A 15,197-nucleotide genomic window follows, 5' to 3' on the forward strand; every position below is an offset into this window, starting at 1 on the left:
ATTGCTGGGTCAAATGGTATCTCTATTTGCAACTTTTTGAGAAAGCGCCATACTGCTTTCCACAGGGGTTGCACCATTTTACACTCCCACCAACAGTGAGTCAGGGTTCCAGTTTCTCCACAACCTCGCCAGCATTTGCTGCTTGACATAGTTTATTTTTGACAAAATAGTATTTATTGTGAGAACTATGACTCTGCACTTACAAGTGAATAAAATTACAAGGTATCTCTAGTACATTAAATAAATAAAATTTTATTAAGTGAAAATATTTATAGCTGAAAAACAAACTAAAATAATTTTTGGTATACCAAAGAATCTCTCTATTGTTTCTACCTCTCTTTATATTGTTTAGAATCTAAACATGGAAATGCTTGAAAAATAGAGAACTATGTATCTCATCAGCTGGGCCTCTCCTGAAATAAAGGCTTATCAGGAGAAGAAAACAATGAAGAAGAAGAAGGGGAAAAAAATTAAAAATATATAACATTTGTTTGTTAAATAAATTTATGATATTTAAAATTCTTTCTTTTGTTCATTATCAGTGTTGTCTTTTCTCTGAAATAAATATTCCTCCGCTCATGATAGCAATTTGAAAGATAGTAAAATAGTCAAACAAAGAAATAGATTCTGGACGCATTGCAGACCCAGGCTCCTAATTGAACCTGACTGTGGTGGAACTGCTTTCATAGATGCCCACAAAGAAAAACATGTTGTTGTTGTTGGTATGTGCCATCGAGTCACTTGCGACTCATAGAGACCCTATGCACATCAGCCCTAAACTCTGCTCTGTCTTGTGCCAATGGCACTGTCTCTGACACTCCCATCCCGATTATCCCAGTCACTGAATCAATCCACCTCATAGAGGGCTTTTCCCTCCTGTGCTTCCCCTCCTGTGCTGTCCCTCCACTCTCCCAAGCATGATGTCCTTCTCCAAGGACAGGTCTCTTCTTACATGTCCAAAGTATGTTAGACAGAGCCTCAGAATCCTTGCCTCCATAGAGCCACCCGGTTTAACCCTTTCCAGGATGAATCTGTTTGTTTTCCTAGCAGCCCCTGGTACTCTCAATACTCTTCTCCAGCACCACAGCTCAAAGGTATCAATTCTCCTTCTGTCCTCCTTGGTCATTGTCCAACTTTCTGATTCATAACAAGTGATTGCGAAGACCATGGCCTGTATCAGACGCAAAATAAAAACACAAAATACCACAGGAAAAATAAAATAGAATTATAAAAAAGTTTATGTAGTCCACAGAAATTCACACAACAAAACAGAGAAAAAGAAACAGAAATAGAGAGAGAGAGAGAGAAAGAAAGGACAAATATCTAATATTTTATATGTAAGAATATATAAATATATTTACCTAGGAGAAAAATATATAAGAGCAGACTTTTCATAATCATATTAAGTACAAGTTGTCTAAATATACAATTAAAAGAAAAAGGCATTGATGGGCAGAGAAGAGTTTTTTAAGAGAAATTATCAACTCTATGTTCTTTCTAAGAGAAATTCACCTCTAAAATATTAATATAGGTAGATTGAATGTAAAATGATAAAAAAAATGTCATGGAAACATTGATCCAAATAAAAGATGGGTAACTATGTTAATATCAGATGAAATTAACTTTGAAACTGAAAGAAAAAGTTCTCAGTGATAGTGAAGGTGACATTGTTGTTGTTCTTATGTACCATTGTGTCAGAAGTGACTGATAGTTGACCTTCTAACAGGTTTTTAGAGGCAATACATTGAAAAGAAGATGGCACTTCTTTATCTCACAGAAAGCTGGGAAACACATGGCATGCCTTTGTGTTGGGAACACAACTACTTACTCTCATTAGGCCACAACAGATCCCTAACAGTGACATTCCATGATTTTAAAAGGGTAAATCTAACAAGAAAACATAGCAATCCTAAATATGCATAGATCACACAACAAAACAACAAAATGTGTAAGCAAAGACATAAAACCCTAATCAAAGAGGACTTAAATGTTATTGTGACTCACCACATCCATTAATGAGAAGAAAGAACACCTAGTCACCCAAAATAACACTTAGAATAGGATTTAAAAGCAACTAAAATAATGCAATCCTTGCCTCCAAGAAGTAACCTGGTCTCCAGTGCCACAGCCTCTTCTAAAACCAGATTGTGTTCCTGATAGATTTTGTCAATGTACTTACTATTTCAGTCATTTTTTGATAACTTCAAATAGGATTTTGCTTGTGTGTGACATTAGTGATACTGTCTGATAATTTCCACCCTGTTCAGTCACATTTTATTGGAATGGAACTGACTTCTAGTCAGTTGACCAAGTGGTTGTCCTCAAATCACATTTATTCCAAAATATCCTATCAGAATTTTTTTTTTAAAGTAACAGACATGGCAATTAAAAGGGAGATCTTAGAAATGGAAACATGGAGAAAGAGAAACAGCTGTAAGGAGACACAAGTGATTGCAACGTGGAATGTGAGAAGCATGAATGTAGGAAAATTGGACATTGTTAAGAAAGAAATGGAACGCATAAATATTGACATACTAGGTATCGGCGAAATGAGATGGCTTGGCATGGGACATTTTGAATCAGATGATTATATGATTTACTATGCTGGGGATGAAAAGGCGAGAAAAAATGGGGTTGCTTTCATAATTAAAAAAATCATTTCTAGATCTATCCTGAAGTACAATGTGGTGAGCGACAGGTTAATATCCATACACATACAAAGAAGTCCAGTGAATACCACTATCATTCAAATATACACACGAAAAATTAGAGCCAAAGAAGAGGAAATAGAAGACTTTTACCAACTTTTGCAGTCAGAAATTGATCAAACATGCAATCAAGATGCATTAATAATAACGGGTGACTGGAATGCAAAAGTTGGAAACAGGGAAGAAGGATCAGTAGCTGGAAAACATGAGCTCAGTGAGAGAAATGAGGCTGGAGAGAGAATGATAGAGTTCTGCACACTCAATGATTTATTCATTGCAAATACCTTTCATAAGAAACATAAACGCAGGCTATACACATGGATTTCACCTGATGGTATTCATAGGAATCAAATCAATTACATTTGTGGAAAGATTCGCTGGAGAAGCTCAATATCAGCAGTGAAAACCAAGTGGGTGCAGATTGTGGGACAGACCACCAACTACTCATATGCAAATTGAAGCTAAAGTTGAGGAAAATTAAGTCAAGTCCATGGGAACCAAGATTTGACCTTAAGTCTGTACCACTGGAATGTCAAAACCATCTCAAGAACAGGTTTGAGCCCTTGAGCATCAATGAACATAGATCAAATGAGCTCTGGGAGAATATCAAGAAAATTGTTCATGAAGAATGCAAAAGATCATTACAAAAGCTAAAGAAGAATAGAACAAGATGAATGTCAGATGAGACTCTGAGTATTGCATTAGAGTGTCGAGAAACCAAAGCTAAAGGAAGAAATCAAGAAATCAAAGAGCTGAATAGAAAATTTCAAAAGGCAGCTTGAGAGGACAAAGCAAGATACTATAATAAAATGTGCAGAGAGCTGGAGTCAGAAAAATCAAAAGGGCCGAACTCGCTCAGTGTTTCTTAAGCTGAAGGAATTGAAAAACAAATTCTAGCCCCGGGTGGCAATACATACGGACACTTTGGGTAGAATGTTAGATGATCCAGGAAGTATTAAGAGAAGATGGAAGGAGTACACAGAGTCACTGTATCAGAAGGAATTGACTGACACAGGAGAATTTCATGAAATAACTTATGAGCAAGAACCTATAGTGATGAAGGAGAAAGTTCAAGTTGCTATGAAGGAACTGGCAAAAAACAAGGCTCCAGGAGTTGATGCCATAGCAATTGATTTATTTAAACAAACAGATACTTCCTGGATGTGCTCACTAAGTTGTGCCAGGAAATCTGGAGGACAGGCAGCTGGCCAACTAACTGGAAGAGATCGATATTTGTTCCCATTCCAAAAAATGTGGAAACTATCAAACAACATCATTGATATCACATCCAAGCAAGATTCTGCTGAAAATTATCCAAAAAAGTTTGGAGCAATATGTCAACAGAGAACTGCCAGATGTGCAGGCTGGATTTAGAAGAGGTCGTGGTACTAGGGATATTATAGCTAATGTAAGATGAATCTTGGCAGAAAGAATGTCTATAAGTTATTCATTGACTATGCAATTGACTATTCATTGACTGTGTGGGTCACAACAAGCTTTGGCTGACTCTGAGAAGAATGGGAATCACAGAACATTTGATTGTGCTAATGCAAAACCTATACTTGGACCAAGAGGCAGTCGTCAGAACAGAGCAGGGAGACACTGGATGGTTTAAAATCAAGAATGGGTCCATCATTTATGTATTTTGTCTCCGTATGTTTTCAATCTGTATGCAGAACATATCATCTGGGACTCTGGGCTGTAAGAGGAAGAATGTGGGATCGGGATTGGTGGAAGAATCGTCAACAACCTGAGTTATGCAGATGATACAACCATGCTCGCTGAAACTGAGGAGGACCTGAAGCACTTGCTGCAGAAGGTCAAGGACTGCAGTCTTCAATATGGATTGAAGCTCAACATCAAGTAAGCAAAGATTCTCACCACTGGGCCAATTGGCAGCATCAGCCAGCACTCTTGGTAACAGCAGCCAGGAAATCAGGAGATGAATTGCATTGGGAAAGTCAGCTGTGAGGGACCTCTCAAGAGTACCGAAGAGCAACAACATCAGGCTGGAGACTAAGGTACACCTGATCCAGGCTATGCATCAGAGAGTTGGACAGTGAATAGGGATGATAAAAAGAGAATTGATGCCTTTGAGCTCTGGTGCTGGAGAAGAGTGTGGAATATACCATGGACTGCTAGGAGAACAAACAAGTTTGTCCTGAAGAGGGTGAAGCCAGAATGCTCCTTGGAGTCAAGGATTCTGAAGCTTCACCTGACATACTTTGGGCATGTTGCAAGGAGGGACTGGTCCTTGGAGAGGTACATCATGTTTGGGAGAGTGGAGGGATGGCACAGAAGAGGAAGACTCTATGAAATGGATTGATTCTGTGAGTGGAATGGTGGGAATGAATGTGTTTGAGAAAGCGAGGTTGGCACAGGATAGAATGGTGTTTAGGGCTCAACATTTCCCTAATACAGTCTTTGAATTTGGAATTAAATCAACACCCAAAAGTAATGTTGTTGTTGTTGTTATGTGCCGTCGAGTCGCTTGCGACTCATAGCGACCCTATGTACAAGAGTCTTAAACTTTGCACTCTCCTGTGCCAATCGTACTGTCTCCTACATGCCCATCCCGATTACCCCAGTCACTGAATCAATCCTCCTCATAGAGGGCCTTCCCCTCCTGTGCTGTCCCTCCACCCTACCATGCATAATGTCTCTCTCCAAGGACCGGTCCCTCCTTACAACATGTCCAATGTATGTTAGATGGAGCCTCAGAATCCTTGCCTCGAAGGAGCCACCCGGTTTAACCCTTTCCAGGATGAATCTGTTTGTTTTCCTAGTAGTCCACAGTACCCACAATACTCTTCTCCAGCACCACAGCTCAAAGGCATCAATTCTCCTTCTATCCTCCTTAGTCACTGTCTAACTCTTTATTGCATAACAAGTGATGCAAAGACTTGCCTGTATCAGACGCACCTTAGTCTCCAGAGAGACACCATTACTCTTATGTACTTTGGAGAGGTCCCAAACAGCCTACTTTCCCATCGTGAAACATCTTTTAATTTCCTGGCTACTGGTGGTGAGAGTGTTGACTGTAGAGCCAAGCAAACTAAAGCTGTGAACAATCTCAATCTCTTCACCATCCCTCCTGATGCTGCCAATTGGTCCAGTGGTGAGAATACCTGTATTCTTGACATTGAGCCCCAATCCATATTGGAGGCTGCAGTCCTTGACCCTCAGCAGCAAGCGCTTCAGGTCCTCCTCAGTTTCAGCAATCAGGGTTGTATCATCTGCATAGCGCAGATTGTTAATGAATTTTCCACCAATCCTGACACCACACTTCTCCTCATAGAGCCCAGTCTCTGGGATAATCTGTTCTGCATACAGTTTGAAAAGGTATGGAGACAGGATTTTCAACCCAAAAGTAATATTTTGGCTAAATAATAGTTTGGTTTATAAAATAAAATTATCATTCATGAGTATTATATTAAATGATTAACATTTTCCCAATAGTAAAAATGAGATCGCAGGAGGGGTAGGAAAGCTAGATTAAAGAAAACGGACTGAGTAATGATCTTTTGCATTCTTCGTGGATAATACTTTAACACAGTGAAAAGTATATATGCAAAACCAATAGCCAATATCATTCTCAATAGACTAAAAGCATTTTTCTTGTGAATAAGGACCAGAAAAGGAAATCCACTTTACCACTTCTGTTAAATATTCCATTGGAAGTACTTGCCAGGACAATACAACTAGAGAAGGAAATAAAAGGCATCCAGATTGTCAAAAAGAGATGGTTAAATTGTTCCTATATGAGGATGACACGATAGTGTACACAGAAAACCCCAAGGACTCAACAAGAACAAAACAAAAACTGTTACAGCTAGTGAACCAATTTAGTAGGTTGGCAGGCTACAAGATAATATACACAAGCCTGTGATTCACCTACAGTAACAAAGAGAACACAGAGAAGGAAACCAAGAAAGCAATGCAATTTACAATATTGTTGTTGTTGATGTTAAGTGTCACTGAGTCATAGATGACTCATAGAGGCGACCCTATGAAAGAAAGACCTGAACACTTGTGTAACTTTTATCATTTCTCCAAGTTCATAGAGTTTCTCAGAGGCAAGCTATTTAGGAAGTGGAGGCCATTCCTGCTTGCAAGCTTGTTTTAATGGGGGAGCTCCACCAAACACTGTCCAACATGGCTAACTATTATTGGATTTGACACGTCAGTGTTCAGCATCACAACAACCACAAGTTACTTCTGTACAGCAAGTGGACAGACCAGAGCTATACCAATTAGAAGAATGCTTGACGAAAAACAATTAAAACCAGGCCTGAGGGCGGCAGGCTGGAGGGCCAAATGTGTTTTTAATTAAGAAGCCGAATCACATCATGTCATATACATTAGTGAGTCAGCATTCCACTCTAATCCTCACCGGAACCAGCAAACAAGTCTCTGTAGAATCCAGCTGCTGCAAACAACTTCCAGAATGGATTCCAGCCCTATATTGCTGACCAAATACCTGTTTGAGATACTTGGGAAGGGAATAAATCTAACTAGAGACAGAAAAGACTTGTCCCCCAAAAACTATAAAACACTTTTGAGAGCAGCAATAGAAGATCTAAATAAATGGGAAAATGTTCCCTTTCATGGATAGAAAGACTCAAGATTGTGAAAATGACAAACCTATCAGAAGCAATCTACATATTCAATATAATCCCAAAGCAGATATTATATTCTTTTTTTAAGAAGATCAAAAGAGAAATTGTCAAGTTTATCTGAAGAAGAGAGAGACCCTATAAAAAATAAAGCACTTCTGAAAGAACAAAAATGAAACCGGAAGCATAGCACTCCCTGACCTCAAAATCTGCCACATAGTGGTAGTAACAAAAACAGCTTGTTACTAATAACAGGCACTTAGACCAGTGGAACAGAATTGAAAACCCAGGAATGAACCTATCTATCTATAATATATAACAAGGAAATAAAATCCATCAAAATAGGGAAATGACAACCACTTGAACAGACGGTACTGAAAAAACTGAACTGCTACCTGAAGGGACAGCAAAAACCTCATTATAAACCCCCACTAATGCTAGAGGCAGAAGTGGGCCATAAAAATTCTCAGCTTAAGGCAAACACAAATGCCCCAGGTAAAGTCTTGTCTGTCCTTGTAAAGTAAGGAATTAACTAGTGTCTCCGCGACACAAAAGGGGTAAAGACTGGCAAAGTAGCCAGCCCATCAAAATGACTGATCCCCCAACCCACCAACCATGATCTCGGTCGCCCTACCGCAACAGGGGCACTCAAAAAAGCTATAAAAGCAAGTAGGAGGGGGTACTCAGGGCTTTTTCCCTCACCACCTTCCTGAGCAGGGAGAAAGTCTCCACACGTGGAGTTAATAAACACTCTTGAAATTTTCAGACGTGTGATTGAATTTCCTTTGAGGGGCATTTCGTGGGCAAAACACTACCTACAGATTGCTGAAACAGGATCCACATCTCACACCATACACAAATATCAACTCAGAGGATCAGAGACCTGGGAATAAATCCCAAAACCATAAAGTTCATAAGAGACAAATAGGAACAAGCTTATAAGGGTCACCCTTATGGTATAAAGAGACTAGCAAATACAGCCAGAAATGTACAATCTGGAGAGGATAAAATTAATGTATCAAACTGTCTAAAGACTAAATCTCTGTGCTCATCAAAAATTTTTCCAACATAGTAAAAAGAAAACCTACCAATTGAGGAAAAATGAAAAAAGAAACATTTAGCAAAGTCTTCTCAGACACGGGTCTCATAATTAAAGGTTATAAAATACTACTCAGTCTCCTGAAGGAAATAAAACCTGATGACCCTATAACAAAATAGACATAAGACATGGAGAGACTTTACACAGACGAAGACATTTCAATGGCCAACAGACACATGAAGAAATGCTCAAAATCACTAGCAAGATGACAGATGCAAATCAAAACAACAATGAAATACGATCTCACCCCAGTAGCAATGGTGAATTTTAGCAGGGCAGCAAGCAATAAATGTTGGAGAGGATGAGGATAGGTTGGAATTCTCATATACTGTACCATTCTTCTGGAAGGCAATTTGGCGTTTCCTCAAAAAGCTAAACACAGAAACTCCAAATAACCTACCTAGACCCCAAGGAAATTAGAACTGAGAAACAAATGGAGTTTTGTATGCCAGTGTTCATAGAGCATTGGTGAACAATGTTCACCATTGCAAGAACATGGAAGCAGCCCAAATGTCAATTACAACTGAATGGATTGAGGAATTGTGGTACATTCAGACAATAGAATACTACGTGACATTCTGTTGAAAGAATTAAAAAGAAAATAAACTATGTAACTTGGGAGGGACTGGAAACCATTATGCTGAGTGAACTCAATCTCTTAAGAACAAATACTGTATAAGACAATTATTATAAAAATAGAATTATCAGTAGTAAACCATGTATGGGGACCAAGAGGTAAGGAGTGGAAGGAGGATAGATGGGGAAGAAACCACAGGGTAGCACAATTTGATGGGTTTAGGAAAGATCCCACAGGGACCTGAAAATGGACATAGTCCAATGGTGATTAATTTTGTAAAACATAATTCCTGAGAACGACTGTATGAAACATATTGTGAATGAAGGATAGCATGAAACACAATGTATATGAACTTTGTAAACTAATCAATATAAAATAAAAATTGAAAAAAAATTACTCATAATCATTAGCAAGAAATAATAGGAGTAAATTTGTTCATAATGTGTCTTAAATTTTCAATTTCTCAAATTTAGTTTGCTTGAATTATTTTTTCTTAAATAATTCTACACAAAGTTTTGCAATAAAACCCAACTTACTAATTTAAAAACTTCAAAATCTGTTTGAAATTCAGAATTATAATTTTAAACAACAAAGCCTCACAAATCTAAATATATAAGGCTTAATTTTTTTTCAATATTCTTAAACAAAAATCCTTCCACAACTTTTCTGTCTTTATGATTATATTAAGCTGCTTAATCATCTTTCTGTCAAAATGTCATGATAGAAAGGATTCATCTTCCCTCTGTTTAGAGTGGAACTCGTGTTCTTTTACAAGTCTTAGCTAAAATGTGATCCTTCCCATGGGCAGAAAATTAACAGTTTGCTATATGAGCATTTCACACTAAGCATGTCAGCCATAGGAAAGTTTATAAGGAGTTGATCATGTTTCCTATTCTATGTAGAATTAAAACAGTTTTTTTATTTGTTCATCCTGAATCTCTGGGCTTTTTGAAGACATTTTTAAAATATGTCTTAAAAAGTTTAAAGACATAATAAAGAAAAAATTAGAAGAAATTATAATTGTTATATAATTATGATAGCTGTTTTTCTATACTATTTTTAATTTCAGTGATATCTAGAGACTTTGTTGCCATGTTGTTGTTATTGGTAGGTGTCATCAGGTCCAGAAACACTCATAGCAGCCATATGAACAACAGATCTGAACTTTGTCGTGTAAGTTGGGTGGAGTGGTAGAGAATGTGTAGAGTAGTTCCTTCATTCTGCAATCCAAAGTTCCAAAGCAAGAATATCAGCCAGGGTCAATTTTCTGGGTCTCCTTAAGAGTAGATTAAAATTTATGTTGCTTCACAGTGAAAGATCATTTATTCAGTTTATTACAAAACTATTCTAGTCTTAGAACAATAAACAATACAAAAGTTATGGGGAAATAGACATGAATTAATAACTGACATACTGAATTTTATCGTTGAGGCCAGAAAAAGTGTGGTTTACCCACATTTAACCATGCCAACATATCACTAAACTGTCCAATTAATAATATTAATTGTTGTTGTTGTTAAGTGCTGTCAAGTAACAGGCGACTCTAGCAACCATATGAACGAAGTCCTGGTCACTTCCTGTATAACTTTTTTTCTTTCTACAAGTTCATAGGGTTTCCAGAGGCAAGCTATTGTGGACGTAGATGTACTCCTGTTTCCAAGCTTGTTTTAATCAGGGAGCTTCACCAAACACTGTCCTCCACAGCTAACAGTATTTGGTTTCACAGCAACAACAAGTTACCTCTGTATAGCAAGTGGACATACCAGGGTTAGAGGACCTAGAAGAATGTTTCACCAACAACAATTAAAGGCAGGCCTGAGGGCCACAGGCCAAGGGCCTGATGGGATTCGAAGCTAGGGCCTGGAGCAGGCTCCACAGGCTCCACCCCACCCTTAATTACCCTTACTCTAGGGGTCAGGGCCACCCACCTGCCTTTGAAGGCCAAAAAGCACAGTAACACAAAGCAAAAGACCCCAGAGACTTCCCTTGCCTGACTGACCCCAATAGGAGCCTCTGTGGAGACACCAGCCATCCCTTCTGCTTGCTTAGCCAGCTGGCTTCCAGAGTGGAGGGAGACTCTGTTTGTTCCCAAGCCTCATGAGGGGTTTGAAGCTAGGGCCTGGAGCTGGCTCCGCATTGTTTAAGAAAAATCCTACTAATAAAATTACTGAGTGAGGGTTTACTTTCTACATAGAAATCTGAGACTTTGAGGTATTGTAAAAATATGGAGGAGAGTAAAAGGGAGAGCATGTATTATATTTTCTCATGCAATTTTAAACTACAATGACTCCATTTGTTTAATCTTAAACCTTTGAAATATGGCAAAATGCCAAATCCTGTTCAAATTTGTATTCTAGCTTTTTCTGTGAAGATATTTATACTAGTATTTTTCTTAAATAATGACCAAAAGTTATCTAAAGTTTACATTTTATGTTTTTATTTATATTTATTATGGAAGACAAGACTTTTCCAGTATAGTCATCATTGATGTGAAGATGCTTTCAGGGTTTTTATTTGATAAGTACCTGATCAGTCAAATGCAAGAATGGTTACCCATGGTGGACAGTGTTTGGTGAAACTCCCTGATTAAAACAAGCTTGAAAGTAGGAGGGCATCAACTTCCACAATAGCTACCTCTGGAAACTCTATGAACCTGGAGAAAGGATGAAAGTTGTACAGGAGGTGTCCAGGACTTTCATTCATAGGGTCACTATGAGTCATCTGAGACTCAACAGCACTGAACACAACCACCACCACCAACAGCACAGATAGAGAATAACAGAGCAGTTGGCCTAGCAGACAGAAAGCCATGCTCCCAAGCCAAAGGTCAGTGACTATACTCCATGACCCTCAGGCCTGCCTTTGTTTTTGGTGAAACATTCTTCTATGTTGTGTAACCCTGGTATGTCCACTTCCTGTACAGAGGTAACTCATGGCTGTGGTGAAGCTGAACACTGTGACACTGATGAGTCAAATTTAAGAATAGTTACCCATAGTGGACAGTATTTGGTGAAGCTCCCTAATTAAAACAAGCTTTGAAACAGGAGTGCATCAACGTCCACAATAGCTTGCCTCTGGATACCCTATGAACCTGGAGAAAGTACGAAAGTTATACAAGAGGGGTAAAGGAGTTTCATTCATAGGGTTGCTATGAGTTGTCTGTGAACCGACAGCACTTCACAACAACAGTAGTACAACACTCTTTGAGATTCTCAGATTTCTTTATATTCTCACATTGTCAAGAAAAAAATCACAAAAAAATAAAGAAGGTGGATGAGTTAATATTTACTTATTCTATTTTGTGCTTTGAGGATATCAAGAAAATTGTCCATGAAGAATGCAAAAAGATCATTACAAAGGATGAAAAAGAAGAAAAGACCAAGAAAGATGTCAGATGAGACTCTGACTGTTGCATTAGAGTGCGGAGAAGCCAAAACTAAAGGGAGAAACCAATAAATCAAAGAGCTGAACAGAAAATTTCAAAAGGAAGCTCAGGACAATAAATCAAGATACTATAATGAAAAATGTAGAGAGCTGGAGTCAGAAAATCAAAAGGGCCGAACTCGCTCAGAATTTCTTTTTTTTTTTTTTTTTGCTGGTGTGAGTGATTTATTCAACTTTTTATCTTAAATACAATCATGAAATTATAACCATCAGGAAGCATTACAACCTTTTGTACAGAGAAGACTTTTTTTTTCTCTTTTTAACATATACAATGTTACTAGGAGAAGTCAGCATTTCTTAAGCTGGAGAAGCTGAAAAAACGAATTCTAGCCACAGGTGGCAATAATTAAGGACACTTTGGGTAGAATGTTAAACAATCCAGGAAGTATTAAGAGAAGATGGAAGGAATACACAGAGTCACTGTATCAGAAGGAATTGGCTGACACAGGAGAATTCCATGAAATAACTTATGGGTACGAGCCTATGGTGATGAAGAAGGAAGTTCAAGTTGCTCTGAAAGAATTGTCAAAAAACAAGGTTCCAGGAGTTGATGGCATACCAGTTGACATATTTCAGCAGATGCTGCCCTATATGTACTCACTAAGTTGTGCCAAGAAATCTGGAGGATAGCCAGCTGGCCCACTGACTGGAAAAGACTGATATTTGTTCCCATTCCAAAGAAAGGTGACCCAAGATAGTGTGGAAATTATTGAACAATATCATTAATATCACATGCAAGCAAGGTTCTGCTGAAAATTATCCAATATGGAGCAAATATGTCAACAGAGAACTGCCAGATGTGAAGGCTGGATTTAGAAGAGGTTGTGGTACTAGGGATATTATAGCTAATGTAAGATGGATCTTGGCAAAAAGCAAACACCAGAAGAATGTCTATCTGTGCTTTATTGACTATGCAAAAGCTTTTGACTGTGTGGATCACAACAAGCTATGTCTGACTCTGAGAAGAATGGGAATCCCAGAACATTTGATTGTGCTAATGTGAAACCTATACTTGGACCAAGCGGCAGTCGTCAGAACAGAGCAAGGAGACAGTATATGTCAAAATCAAGAAGGGGGTCCATCAGGGATGTATTCTGTCTCCATACCTTTTCAATCTGAATGCAGAACAGATCATCTGAGATGCTGGGCTGTACGAAGAGGAACTTGGCATCAGGATTGGTGGAAGAATCATCAACAACCTGTGCTATGCAGATGACACAACCCTGCTTGCTGAAACTGAGTAGGACCTGAAGCGCTTGCTGCAGAAGGTCAAGAATTACAGACTCCTCTATGGATTGAAGCTCACCAACAAGAAAACAAAGATTCTCACCATTGGGCCAATTGGCAGCATCAGTATGGATGGTGAAGAGATTGAGAGAGTTAACAATTTTAGTTTACTTGGCTCCACAGTCAATGCTCTTGGTAACAGCAGCCAAGAAATCAAGAGATGAATTGCATTGGGAAAGTCAGCTGTGAGGGACCTCTCAAGAGTACTGAAGAGCAATGACTTCAGGTTAGAGACTAAGGTGTACCTAATCCGGGCTATAGTCTTGGATATAGAGTTGGACAGTGAATAGGGATGATAGAAAGAGAATTGATTCCTTTGCACTGTGGTGCTGGAAAAAAGTGTTGACTATACCATGGACTGCTAGGAGAAGAAACAGGTTTGTCCTGGAGAAGGTGAAGCTGGAATGCTCCTTGGAGATAAGAATTCTGAAGCTTCGTCTGACATATTTTGGGCATGTAGAAAGGAGGGACTGGTCCTCGGAGAGTGACATCATGTTTGGCAGAGTGGAGGGGCAGTGCAGGAGAGGAAGACCTTCGATGAGATGGATCGATTCTGTGACTGGAGTGGTAGGAATGAGTGCTTTTGAAATGGCTAGGTTGGCACAGAATAGAATGGCATTTAGAGCTCTTGTACATAGGGTCTCTATGAGTCTCAAGCAACTTAATGGCACATTACAACAACAACATTTTGTGCTTTATGTATAGAGAGTTTACAAATGAGTACTGCATAGACAGATTTCTCAAAAGAAATGTTGATAAATTAATCTCAAAAATTAATACTTATTGATGAGATTCTATAGGAATTTGTAAAGATGGAAGGGAACCATCAAATTGAAAGCAAATATTTTTTATCTTTCTGAATAATCGGGTATTTGTGTTCATATTCTTTGAATTTACAGCTAATTTCTCCCCCTTCCTTTTAGTTTTAGATAGAGGGGAAAGTACAAGAGTAGACACCAAAGCCTCCCATGTCATTTTCTACCTGTAAAACATAAATTTACTGCTGCTATTCAACATATGTGTGTGAGAGCTTCTACAATAGCCAATTGAGCAGTATATTTCCTCTAAGACTTAAAATCAGTGTTGTGTTCTTTTAATTTTTTTAATTTCTTTTTAAGGACCCAAGTACAGAAATACACATGGTTAAAATAATTCTGAATATCTGAAATCAAGACAAATTAAACAAACAAATTCTAACTAGTTCCTTTCTCACCCCATCCCCCCAACTCCTCCATTCCTACTCCTTAGGTTTTACAAAAGGATATTCCGTTCTCATTCTCCATTGAAGGAGATGTATCAAACATCAAGCCAGCATCCATTCAGCTCTATGATTACTATGAAATTGTTAAGTATTTGAATTAATTTTTCTCTTACTCTCTTATTGCCACAAAGACTGAATTGATTTATAGCTAACCTTCTTTCTTCATTACCATATTTTTATTAATTTTTATAAAAATTTACAGAGA

General features: G+C 38.3%; 1 protein-coding gene across 1 annotated transcript in view; it reads left to right on the forward strand.

The window, feature by feature from the left end:
* Positions 1-14,719, forward strand: part of LOC102854121 (alpha-2-macroglobulin-like) — a 111,576-nt gene extending 96,857 nt beyond the window's left edge. The window contains exon 36 of the mRNA XM_006901758.1: positions 14,655-14,719. Within this exon, the coding sequence (XP_006901820.1) occupies positions 14,655-14,719 (65 nt within the window). The remainder of the gene's footprint in view (positions 1-14,654) is intronic.
* Positions 14,720-15,197: the final 478 nt, after the last annotated feature.

The sequence above is a fragment of the Elephantulus edwardii genome, unplaced genomic scaffold (assembly GCF_000299155.1).
Source record: "Elephantulus edwardii isolate Elephantulus edwardi_28Jun2011 unplaced genomic scaffold, EleEdw1.0 scaffold00342, whole genome shotgun sequence".
NCBI lineage: Eukaryota > Metazoa > Chordata > Mammalia > Macroscelidea > Macroscelididae > Elephantulus > Elephantulus edwardii.